We start from the raw sequence: 13118 nt of genomic DNA, 5'->3' as shown, positions 1-13118 counted from the left end.
AGAACAGGCAGATCGACGAAGTACACTGCTGAGGGGAGCAGTGGGTGGGTCAGGAGAGGTCTGCCTTGCCATGTGGATCTCCTCTGGGGCAGGCGGGGATCGGGGATTGAACTCATGCCGAAATGGCTTAAGCTTCTTAGTCCAGTGCTCTAACCTGCTGTGCCACCAGGCAGGGCCCAACCAGTCCTTAGGTTTTAAATACACAAATTGACATTTTAAAAGAAATGAATAAAAAAGTTGACCTGTACCTTTCTTTCAATTCCTTTCTCTTTTCTGTGTTTTTACTTTGTTCTTCTACAGCCTCTGAAAGATTTTTTGTTTCATAAAGTCTTGCAATGTGCTTAAAAAGAATTAAAGAAAAATGACAGCAAAATAATTACTTACAACGCTTAACAAACACACTTTATCTTAAATAATGACTCACTTTTTTTCTATGTAATTACAAGGTATATAATTTTATTAGTATTAGCTATCATTTCATGAAAGTTGCTACTAACAGAATCAAAATTAACAATAAATCATATTTATTTAACTCTTCCTTACAACTCTATTAGCAAACATAGATTTCAATGAACTTGCACCTTCTTTTCAAAAAAGGTCAGAAGCAAAGTAAATATTAATTCCCTATACTGAGACAAAGTTACCACATATTTTAAAGAAAACGATGTCTACTTTCTTATTACAAAAACCTAATTGTTATCTGGCATCTCATACTTAACAAATGATAAACATAAATCTTTAACACAGTTTTCAAAAAATTTAGAAAGTAAGCTATTTTTTTCTCAAAATCTGGAAATGACTTTAATAGATTCTCATCCATGTCAAGGGAAGCCATATTTCAATAGATGTTATTTAAAATGTATTCAAAAAAATTATGTACCATCAATCTTAAAAGCTAAGCTAGTTCTGGTGGGACATGGGTGATCTGGTGATGGGAAACCCGCAGGGATTACAATCGAGATGGAAAAAAAAATGTGCAAAATGATGTAAAAATAAACTTTTGTAATAATTTAAAAAAAAAGTTAAAAAAAAAAGCTAAGCTAGTTCTAGTCTAGTTCTATAAAGATTTTGTGCCACGTCAATTATACAGTTGGGAAAATCAAGGGTATGTAAAAAGACTATAGTCATAAATGTTCAATATTAAGTTCTTTAAACCATTTACTGCCTTGCTCTTGTTTTTGACAACACTGTTGTTGCTCTCTTAATGCCTTATCTTTATTCTTTATTCAGTACCCTCCCCACAAAGAAAACAGAACTATTCCTCAAAGTTTATTAGAGTTAAACACGGTAACTAAACAGATTTTGACTTTAAAAATCTGAGCAAGGCCCTCCTTGGTGGCACAGCAGGTTAAAGCACAGCACTGCCAATACAAACTAGCTGCAGCCACTTCAATGTGAGTTCGATCCCCGGCCCCAGAATGACCCACATGGTGAGGCAGACCTCTCCTGCCTTGCCAGCTGCTCCCCTCAGCAGTGTACTTCTTTAGTCTGTCTGTTCTGCTCCCCACTCTGTCTCTGGTGAGTCCTCTCACCACCCCATACCTCTAGCTTGTATCCCAGTTCTGTATGAATAAATAAGTCTTTTTTTTTTTAAATCCGAGCAAAAAAGTTATTTTAAGCCTTTGTCCATATTTGGATTCTTTAGAAATAGTTCTATCAACTAACACACCATTACATTCACATATTAATACCTACATTAGAAACATAACAAAATATATACCTGGTTTAAATAGTTAATTTCTGTTTCCACTTCATCTACTTCTTTCTTCAATTCAGATGAATGCTTGGAAAAACTACTGACCTGCTTAAGGATATCTTGTGTTTTCCCTCTCAAATTAACCCTTTTATGTTAAGGAACTATGTAATGGAAATACAATTTACATTTATAATATATGTATTATACAAGAAACATAGATATAATCATGTATGATGCCAGAATAATTTCTCCTCTGTAACATTATTTACATATGTCCCATATAAGCAAATAATAATATCAATAATAGTATCTGAAACAGATAAGACCAATTAGTTAGCAAAGATGATTTGTTTATCTATGTTAATTATTAAGCTTAAAAATGTTTCATCAGGTGCCCTCCCTGGTGGCGCAGCAGGTTAAAGCACTGGACTAAGAAGCTTAAGACACTTCCTCATGAGTTCGATTCCCGCCTGCCCCAGAGGAGATCCACATGGCCAGGCAGACCTCTCCTGACCCACCCGCTGCTCCCCTCAGCAGTGTACTTCATCGATCTGCCTGTTCTGCTCCCTACTCTCTCTCTGGTGAATCCGCTCACCCTCCGCATCTCTGGCCTGTACCCCAGTTCTATATGAATAAATAAAAATAAATCTTAAAAAAAATGTTTCAACCAATGGTTTCACTTACAGCAGGAGCATAAAGGACTAGGGGGAAAAAACTATATACCTGAGACATTTTATGGGGTGGAGTGGGGAATGGGATCAAAAATGGGTGGGGGGAAGGGCACTGGACTATGGTGATGGCACATGGGTGATCTGGTGTTGGGAAACCCACGGGAATTACAACTGAAATGAAAAAAGGCACAAAATGATGTAAAAATAAACTATTATATTATTTTTTAAAAGTTTCATCCAAAATACTGGTTGGATTTTTTATCTTTCAGCTATTTTCACAGGATGGTGTTTTATTTTGGCTTTTTTTTTTTTTAATGACTGTAGGGTTTTTATTTATTTGTGCATACAGAACTGGGGGTACAGGCCAGAGGCTCAGGGACGGTGAGAGGCTTCACCAGAGACAGAGTGGGGAACAGTACAGGCAGATCGACGAAGTACACTGCTGAGGGGAGCAGCGGGCGGGTCAGGAGAGGTCTGCCGCGCCATGTGGTCACCTCTGGGGCAGGCGGGAATCGAACTCATGCGGAAGCGGCTTTAGATTCTCAGTGCTGTGCTTTAACCCGCTGCGCCACCAGGGAGGGCCTATTTTGGCTTTTTAAAACAACTTAAGTTTCCGTTATTTATTCCAAAACTACCTTTCAAATTTCATCCAATTTCCCTTTTTATTGCTGGCAGTAAAAGCCATCAGTGCACCCTGAAGAACTTAGAAGACAATTAGATCTTTTCTATTTAAGCTGGGTTTCTACCCAATTTCAAATAGGGAATTTCTCAGCTGTTAACATACAAGATTTGTTATTGGCTAATACAAATTACTGAGGTATTCTACAATCATTTAGAAATGAATAGAATAATGGTGATTAACAAGAACATAAAAAAATGTTTTAGGTATTTTCAGCATGTAATCTTACATGTCATCTTATCCTATATCCAGTTTCCTAACTCTCCACAATATCTTCTGCACCTATCAATCTCTATCCTTTGCCATTGACAAGTTAAAACATAGATGGACCACAAATGAATACTAAGAACACGATAAGCTGAAACCAACATGTAGAGAGTAAGCAACAAAGAAGTTAAAAGGAAGATTTAGAATGAAGCAAATAAAGCAAGACAAAGCACAAGGACATAAAAATCTTAGCACAAATAGTCGTGTTATATTCTGATAGGAAAGCATATGAAGAATTATGGAGTTTAGAAGAAAATTAAAGTCCCAAGATCATACTAGAGAAAATCTTGACAAACATGAGACTAGAACAATTAAGAATTACGTAAGCATCTAGCAATGTCATTAATTGTTCATGTAGACTCTCTACTAAACTGTGAGCTCCTTGCAAGTTTTGTATGGATTTGCCCCATTATCCAAAAATACAATGTTCCCACCTAGCGTGATTTGGTAAGTTATTTTTGGGGTCTGAGAATGCTCAAAATTTTTTCCATAAAAATAAATGGAAATAGCATTTTCATCCAAAAAATAGTAATAATCTATGAAATTACACCAAATAAGAACACTCTACTTTCAGACAGAGAGGAAAGCTGTATCTTCTTGTGTACTGCCTGGCACAACATGGATATCCAAGGAATTTCTATATATGAACAATTGATTTAACTAGAATTCTGTCTTTAGTAAGACAGAGATGATTTTTTTCACTGGTTTATTCACTAAGAATTATAAAGTCATAAAGTCATATACATATACACTTGATTCTCATTAAAAATGCTTGCTTCTGACTAAATACTCATATATGAAAATAAAATCCAGATGACCTTTAAAGTAACTTCTAAGATATTTAAATTAAATATTGAAAAAATTCATGTGACTTTCTCCAAGGAAGCATAATGGCAATTAAAATGCAGAAATAAAACTTTTCTAACTTCTAAAAATACAATCCCACGTAGAAATACTAATGTGGATACATGTGTAATGCCCATTTAGTAAGTGATGGAAAAGGAGCAGGCACTGAAAAACAAAGTCATATTTTAGACTGATACATTATTTTCATTACAAAAATACTATTATTAAAACTATAACAAATTGTAAGTACCTAGAAATTCTATAAAAATAGTTTCATTCATTTTTAGTTCTTCAGTATATGCTAACACTCTGCTTTGAATTTCTTCATGTTCTCTTTTCTTCTCATAATATTCTTGTGAAAGAGGTGTTTCAGAGTATTTTAGTTGATACTGCTTCAAAACATCTTTATACTGACATACATAGTCATGATACATTTTTCTGTTAAATGAAAATAAATTATGTTGACATAACAACTTTATCTAAAAACTCTCTACATATCACTTGTTAAGTCTACTAAATTAAGCGTAAGTCAAGCATCTGCTATGCATGCTTCATCCAATGCTGTATGCCTTACTTAACTTTATCATACTTTTAATTATCAACTCTTTTCACTACCTGAGTTATTATATTTACTCCCCAAGACCATGTGATTTTACACATAATAAAATAATATTGGTGTTTCTCCATCAGATTGTAACACCTCACTAATTCAGCACTCTTTTAAAACAGAGGTTTGGCATAAAATACTCTAAGTAAACACACTCACTTTTTCATAAGCTAATTCTATAGCTAATTATCCCCCCAGATGTTTGCCTGTAACAATTCAGTCATAAATCCCATTAATTGAAGCACCATACCATAGTTAAGTGCTACTGTTAAACAGTTTCTAAACAAATACAGGGTTCAAGAGCTATATAAAAAATTAGGTATACCTCTAATGATAACCAAAAAATTAGGTAGACTTCTAATGGTAACCAAAAAATACAAACCACAATATATAAACCCCTCCCATATACAAAATTTCTACATTTTTCATTTAACATTCTTATCAAAGCATGTCCTATTAATACTAATTTATTAGACTGATGAGCTTAAATAGATGTACTGTACTTGTCTTTTTCAATAGCTTCTTGATAAACAGCAAACTGATCCTGCATATAGTCCTCATGTTTATGAAAAACATCACAGGTTGGTTTCCAGCTATGAAAAAAAAATTTCAATTAGCATCTCAGAATTGTAAGTAAAGTAAGAGATAATAAAAATTAACATGATCACTTAAAGACAAAGAAATTCTTCTCATGCTGGATAAACAACAAACTTACATGGAGAAAAACACTCCTATCTCCTGTTATCATTACTGTCACCATTCATGCAACTAAAAGATGCTCAAGTACCAGTATTCATTAATTTTACATATAACTTGCTTAGGAATCACGACTAGTAAAGGAATAAATATGATATGGCATCTATGCAACATTCCAATGTTCTTGTTCCTCATATGTCTAAGATGTTAAGAAATTACTTTGGAAAAAGTATCCAAAGAGCTAGGATAAGGGATTTTTCTCCTTTGCAACTTAAAAAGGGAGGTTTTACAATCTCCTCAGTTGGAAAGAGAGAACCCAGGATGAAATTAATTATAAAATCAGATAGAATAAATCTTACACATTTTTTTATTATGTGACAAAAATGTTACCAATGTAAAATAAATGAAAATTAGGATATGCCTCGAAGGTTTCCAACTATTATTCAAATATTCGCTCTCTTTTTTCTAGTCTTTTATTTTTTCATATTCAAAAAGTATACATTCCCACTTTAGAAGCACAGAAAAGACCATTTAAGAAGGTAACTTATCTATATAAGTACACTGAATAACTATTATTTTAATAAATTATCTGTTATTTTACTATATATATACATATATTTTAACACTTTCAGACCATATTCTGCCTGTTCTGCTCCCCGCTCTGACTCCAGTGAATCCTCTCACTGCCCCTGCACCTCTAGCCTATACCCCAGTTCTTAAATCTTAAAAGTAAGTATCACTTACTTTTAAAGTTTTTAATAAATATATCAAACAAACTCCACAATTTTTAAAAAAGATTTATTCATTTATGCATATAGAACTGGGGTATAGGCCAGAGGTGCAGGGGCAGTGAGAAGATTTACCAGAAAACAGACTGGGGAGCAAGATGGGCAGATGGACGAAGCAGACTGTTGAGGGGAGCAGTGGACAGAAGAGCCAAGAGAGGTCTCTCATGTTGATCACCTCCGGGCTGAGCATCAAACTCGCACTGAAGTGGCAGTACTTGGCTTGCAGTGCTTCGTCCTAACCCGTTGCGCCATCAGAGAGGATCCTCAAACACCATAATTTAATCATTCCCATTTTGTTCACCAATTTTGCTTACTCCAGGTTTCTCTGCTGTAAACAGAACTTGTACTTAAAATGTTTGTCTGAATTTCTAATAATTTTATTGGAGACTATTCTTCAAATGAAATATAATTCAAAGGTTACATATACAAACATTTGAGTATTTTTTAAAATCCTTAAGAAGGCCTCCCTGGTGAGCTAGGGGCTGTCTTTGCACTACCAACTTGAGTGCCCTCCACTATGGCCTGTGCTTGGTTCCAGCCAGGGAGCTAACCCATGCCGCATACCCATTGCTCCCCTTAGCTGTGTATTTCAGTAGATCTGCCTGTTCTGCTCCCTATTCTGTCTCTGGTAAATCCTCTCACCCCCGCCCCCGACCCCACATTTTTGGCCTACACCCCCGTTATTCTACGCATAAATAAATAAAAAATTCTTTTACCGGGCCCTCCCTGGTGGCGCAGCAGGTTAAAGCACAGCACTAAGAAGCTAAAGCCACTTCAGCATGAGTTCGCTCCCCACCCCGGAGGTGATCCATATGGCATGGCAGACCTCTCCTGACCTACCCACTGCTCCCCTCAGCAGTGTACTTTGTCAAACTGCCTGTTTTGCTCCCCACTCTGTCTCCAGTGAATCCTCTCACTGCCCCTGCACCTCTGGCCTATACCCCAGTTCTGTATGCATAAATAAATAAATCTTAAAAGAACAAAAACAAACAAAAAGATTCTTTTACCAAAAATCCAAAAGAAATACTTGCTCACTAAAATGATATTCAGTGTAAGCACTTTGATACACACGTTTTCTAAATGTATATAAATATACAAGTACTAAATATACAAGTCATACTGTGAATGTTACTATGAATACTGCTTTGTTTAACTCGTAATACACTATTAAGATCTTTCCATGTCAACAAATATACACTTACATAATAATTTTATGAGCTAATATTCATTCATATGAATATACCAAGTTACCGAATGTTGAACATTAGATTTGCTTCCAGTTTTCCTATCATAAAAAAGGTTGGAATAACTACCTTGTTATAATTCTATCTTTGAGAGAATACCTAATTATTTCCTTATGAAAATTTCTCAGGAATTAAACTTTTTAATCAGACAGTTTTTTTAAAATACATTAATATATCATACAAAAGATACCAATATATACTCCTATGATGTGTCAGAATTGATTTTTGTTACTCCCTGGCCAACACTGGTATTATCTTTCTTTAACTTTTTATAAGGTAGAATTGATTTAATTTGTATGTCTCTGATTATCAGTAAGATTAAATATCTATCCACATGTTTATTAGATTTATATTTTTCTTCATGTTCATATTCACCTGTTTATCTTTACTCTTTTGCTTAGCGGGCCTTTTCTTTTCTTACATATGTTTTAATTTGCCTGTATTTTTAACATTTCACTACTTTATCCTTTTACCTTTTACATCATTTTGGCATATGTATTTTTTAATTTGTATGTAGACACATTTATCCACTGCTTTCTAGTGGATGCATTAGGACTCTGATCTTTAGTGACTTACTGAGAAAGACCTCTTAAAAATTACATGATCACCTTTATTTTCTTGTAGTTCTTTCATTAATTCATATTTCACATTTAAATTTCTTAGCAGATGCTAAAATTATGAACTGCAGGTACTTATGTCATTAAAAATCAGCAGTGGTTGGCCCTCCCTGGTGGCGCAGCAAGTTTAAGCACTGCACTAAGAAGCTAAAGCCACTTCCGCATGAGTTCGATCCCCGCCTGCCCCAAAGGTGACCACATGGCGCGGCAGACCTCTCCTGACCCGCCCGCTGCTCCCCTCAGCAGTGTACTTAGTCCATCTGCCTGTTCTGCTCTCTGTTCTATCTCCGGTGAATCCTATCACCCCCCCCGCATCTCTGGCCTGTACCCCAGCTCTGTATGAATAAAAAAAAATCAGCAGTGGTTATGCTGTATAAAGTATGTACATCTTGGATATGACAGATTCTAAGGAAAACATTCAATGCCTTTTCCAGCACCCACTGTTGCTCTTTGAGGGCAACCATTGGTAAAAACCTAGTGCAATAAGACATAAATTGAGTCAAAAAGCTCAAAAATATGCAGTTTTTTAATCAAATTGTCAAAAATTTTAACACCGATAATTCCAGTTAGCAAGAGTTTGAAGAAATGGGAACTCTCATACACTGTCAGTAGGAATATAAATTAGCATAATTCTTCTGGGAGAGCAGTTTGTTATTATTAAATGTTTAAGTGTGCATACTCTGCTCTAGTTGGTTTCTACAAATCCATTCTATAGTAACATGTCTGTAAATGTGGAAGGATCTCTTTACATGTTGTTTATAACACAGAAAAACTAGGAACTACTTTCTCATTAATAGGAGAATGGTTAAATAACTTAGGATCCATACAATTCTGTAGCACGATTAAAAAAATGAAATCTACACATAATCATGACACATATATCAAATATGATACATATTGCTAAATTTTAAGAAACAAATTGAAGAATAAGTAGGGCATGCTTCCATTTTTTGCAAAAAAGGAAAGATATATAAATAAATGTGTATATAAGTATATGTAATAATGATGCTGAATTTTTACTGGAAAAGGTATGATAGGATACTCAAAACTGTTAAGAGTTATCCATAAAAGAGGAGAGGGTAGGAAGTACATGAAGGGAAAAACATTTCTATAATTTCTAAATTTTTATACTAGGTATATGTTACTTTAAAACCAGTATAAAAAAATGTGGGAAAAAAACACTGAAAGGCTTACTAAAAATTCTGACTAACAAACACTTCTTTTTAATAACAAACACTTTAAGACAAGCATAAGTCTATAGTAGTTAAGTCTATAGTAGTAAAGCACAGGAAATGAACACATTTTTATAAGTATTTATAATATACAATAAAGTTCCACTAGCAACTCCTTGTTTCAAAATGTTTGTCCTACTTAATAGAATTCAGAATCTGAGTTAACATGGGGTACTTTTATTTTGAAAGGCTGCTAATTCTTAAGGGTAAACTCCTATAGCCAAAAATAGGACCTTTAATATTCAAACATGAAAACAATTTCTTAGTTATCTAATATGAATTTTGTATACTGAGTCTAGATTATCAAAAATTTGTATTTAAGCTAACTGTTCCTGAATTAGAAAACTCTTATAGTACTTACTTTGATTTTTCTTTTGACCCCTGATAACTTTTTAGAGGCATTTAATAAGACAATTTAAGATTTGATTTATCATTTTGCTAATAATAAAATGCTACTTTAAAGCACCAATATCTTCAACAATAAACTCAGAAACATTGAATAAAACAATCTAGTGACAATTATTAAGCAATCATTTCTTTCAAATACTTACTTACTACAACTGTCTTTGATCTCCTCACTATGTTTACAGTAATGACCAATTTCCTCATCTGTTGTTTTTATAGTTTCATGTATTTTACTAATCATTGTTTTGCTTTGTTTAATATCTTCACAGCATTCTACAAGAAGAAAAAGTTTATTTTCTTAAAGTACAAATGGTAACTTCAATATAAAGAAATATAGTAGAAAAGCGGCATGAGTAGGTTCTCCTACTTAAAGGAGGAGAGCCAGAGAATGGAGAGGAAAGGAGCTTGAAATGGGAAGGGTCCTGTACTACTACAAAATATAGGCGAAATCTGCAGAACCAAACCAGGTTCATTTAGTCTTTGTCACAGAAGCTTTATGTTTGGGGTGAAGAAAAATTAATATCATCCTTAACATAAAAATGTTAGTTTAAGTGACATCTAAGATCATGGAATCTTATGAAGATAAAAGTTCATGTAAACATTGACATGATACTCACATGAGAGTTTTGTTTATGACAAATGTAAAATAGTCATTAATTCCATGTGAATTAGTTACTAATTATTTCAACCCAGTTGTTACAAGCAACACAACATAAAAATCAAGTGACTCTTAACACTCTGCTTTTTTGTGGAAGAAAGTAACTAAATTTTACTTAAGAGCTATTAAGAACAACTGTATTTTCTTTTGATCTAAAAATAATTTATGCAATTTGCCTTGCCATTTCATTCACATAATTTTTCAGAATTATTATTCCTGAAAGTGTGGCACCCACAAATCCTGGTTTCTAATTTTTAGTGATTTCTACAGAAATTTCTAAGAATTCAGTCAAGTATTTCTAAGTACCTCTGTTATCTGAGAAAAACAACATATCTTCAACTGCATCGAAGGGGACATTTCAGCTTAAAGCACAATTCCTCAAGACAAAATAATTTAACTACTGAATACAGAAAGTAGTCAAAAACTGTAATTAGGGTAAATACCTCATTATTAGTGAGTGGATAGAACCTGAACAAAAGTCAACATGCCAACTGGATGTTACCCCCAAAACAAGGCATCTGCATGTTACTTTCTATAGCACAAAAAGACTAAAATACACTTGTCATACAGAACAACACTACTTACTATTAATCCGTTGAATCATATCTTCCTTAGTACTTCTATCTTGCTCATACTGGAAAACTAAAATAAATAATTCTTTCGTGACTTCATTGTTAAAATCAAATGATAATATAAATGTTCTCTGTATTTTCATTTTACACCTACCAAATTCTAGTAGAAGTCTATCCAAAGTGGCAAACAGGCTGTCATTCATCTTGGACACTATGGTTAAAAAAAAAAAAAAGGAATATATATATATTCCTTATATATATATAAGGAATTTTCGGGGTCTATGCAAAACAGCAGAAGCATATACTGGGCAACAGGCTTTAACACAGCACTCCTCACAGAAAAATGAGGATGGCGCAAGAACTGGGAAGGAGAGCCACGGCCTGGTAGGCACCTCAACACTTGACTGTCGCTGCTGACTGAAACTTGCTCGCACGTTTGTCTAGATCTTCTGGACATCCAGAAGACATTCACCGACATCCGTGTTTTTCAAAAGGAAGTAAACAAATTAAACACTATCTCTGAACGTGTCCTCTCTCGTGTGTATACAACTTTACGTGTAACAAGAGTCCTGAAGAAAATTGCTTCGCCATCAGCGAGGTAAAACCCACAGGAATTGTGCGCCTTTACACTTTTGAATGTACCACCAAGAAAAGCCAACAGTGGACGCTCCCAAGGGCCCGCCAGGTCGCGGCACCAACTACGCCTGAGGCGGGGTTTCTAAGACTAGGTCGCCGCTCAGCCTGGCGCCACCCTCCCCGCGAGCTGAGGGCCGATGTCCCCGGCCCCGCTTCGCCTCGCCTCGCTCCCCGCCCGTCACCAGCACTGCAACCGCCTCGCGGCGACACCCACAGCCTCCGGAGCCACCGCGCCCGACGTCGAGGGTCGCACCGAGAAGCCTCCAGAAGGCGACCTCTCGTCATACTCCGGGAACAAAGCTGCGGACCGGACCCTGGGCTGAGCCCTGCCAGGGCTGCCGTTCTCCCGCCCACCTTAGCTGCCCTCAGGACTCGAGCGACGCGGGGTGCCAGGTTTCACTCAGGATCTCGAGCGGGGAGGGGGTCCAGCCGCAGAGCCGCAGTCTGACCCGCGCAGCAGCAGCACCTAGTTCCACAGAGCCGCAGCGGCAGGTCGCGCTGACAAGCCAAGCTGCCGGGGAGACTCGAGCCCCGCGAGGCCAGGCTCCCGCGAGACCCGGAGCCCCGCGAGACCGGCTCCCGCGAGACCGAGATCCCCGCAAGAACGAAACCCACGCGAGACCCGGCTCCCGCGACACTGAGACCCCCGCGAGACCGGATCCCGCGAGATCTTGGTCTCCCAAGACTGAGACGCCCGCGAGACCCATTCCCCGAGGAACACCTGGTTCCCTGTGAGACAGAGATATCTGTGGGATGGAGACCCCCTGCCCACAGCCATGGCACTTTCCTTCCAAGACCAAGTACCTTGTAACCCGGAAATGGGAGCTGGAGACAGGTGATTTTTTTTTTTAAAAAGTAGGGCACCTGTCAGTATCTCTCCTGTTGCCTTAAAGACAACTTTTGTGTGTGTGTGTGTGTGTGTGTGTGTGTATTTATTTATTTAAGAAAAGACAATTCATTCCTCTTGTAACCGTTCAAAAAATACTTTGGAGAACAGCCATAAAATTAACTTTAGTATTAATGTTAATTTAATGCTAACATGACAGTAAATACTAAAGTGCCAAATTTTACATTAACTTTAATGTGACAGCAAAAACAAAAACATTCGTTGAAATTCAATTTTGCATTCAGCATTTTCTTAAAAAGCAAGCACAGATTTTACTCATTTTCATTCAACAAATGAGTGATGCATGTGTTTTAGTATCAAATGTAGTGCACATGAGCAAATTCTGTCCAATATGCTGTCTTTAGATGATGTATGTTGTTAAACTGCCTAGTAAAGTGAAATAGAAAGAAGAAAAATAAACATGTCAGTCCCCCCAACTTGCCTTAATTGTTAGTATATTTCTATGTAGTGTTTATAATATTAAATGATCTAAATAATGCCTCAGCTAATTATAGCCTTAAGTGATTTCACAAATTATTAGACTGAAAAAGAAACTTTCAGCAGTGTTTTGGGGACAAGTATCTCAGGTCAGGTATGCATAGCAATTTTATTATGATG

General features: G+C 36.2%; 1 protein-coding gene across 1 annotated transcript in view; it reads right to left on the bottom strand.

Moving 5' to 3' along the window:
• LOC101636351 (chromosome unknown open reading frame, human C14orf39) overlaps positions 1-12090 on the bottom strand; it is a 34499-nt gene extending 22409 nt beyond the window's left edge. The window contains exons 1-9 of the mRNA XM_012724433.1: positions 11969-12090; positions 11133-11189; positions 10992-11048; positions 9895-10021; positions 5270-5359; positions 4410-4597; positions 4282-4324; positions 1721-1841; positions 249-340 (exon numbers count right to left, since the gene is read on the bottom strand). Of these exons, the coding sequence (XP_012579887.1) occupies positions 249-340; positions 1721-1841; positions 4282-4324; positions 4410-4597; positions 5270-5359; positions 9895-10021; positions 10992-11048; positions 11133-11181 (767 nt within the window). The 5' untranslated portion in view covers positions 11182-11189; positions 11969-12090. The remainder of the gene's footprint in view (positions 1-248; positions 341-1720; positions 1842-4281; positions 4325-4409; positions 4598-5269; positions 5360-9894; positions 10022-10991; positions 11049-11132; positions 11190-11968) is intronic.
• Between the last annotated feature and the right edge of the window lie 1028 nt (positions 12091-13118).

The sequence above is a fragment of the Condylura cristata genome, unplaced genomic scaffold (genome assembly GCF_000260355.1).
Source record: "Condylura cristata isolate star-nosed mole 26May11 unplaced genomic scaffold, ConCri1.0 scaffold00013, whole genome shotgun sequence".
NCBI lineage: Eukaryota > Metazoa > Chordata > Mammalia > Eulipotyphla > Talpidae > Condylura > Condylura cristata.
The sequence above is the reverse complement of the archived record's forward strand: the minus strand, read 5'-3'. Positions and strand labels throughout refer to the sequence as shown.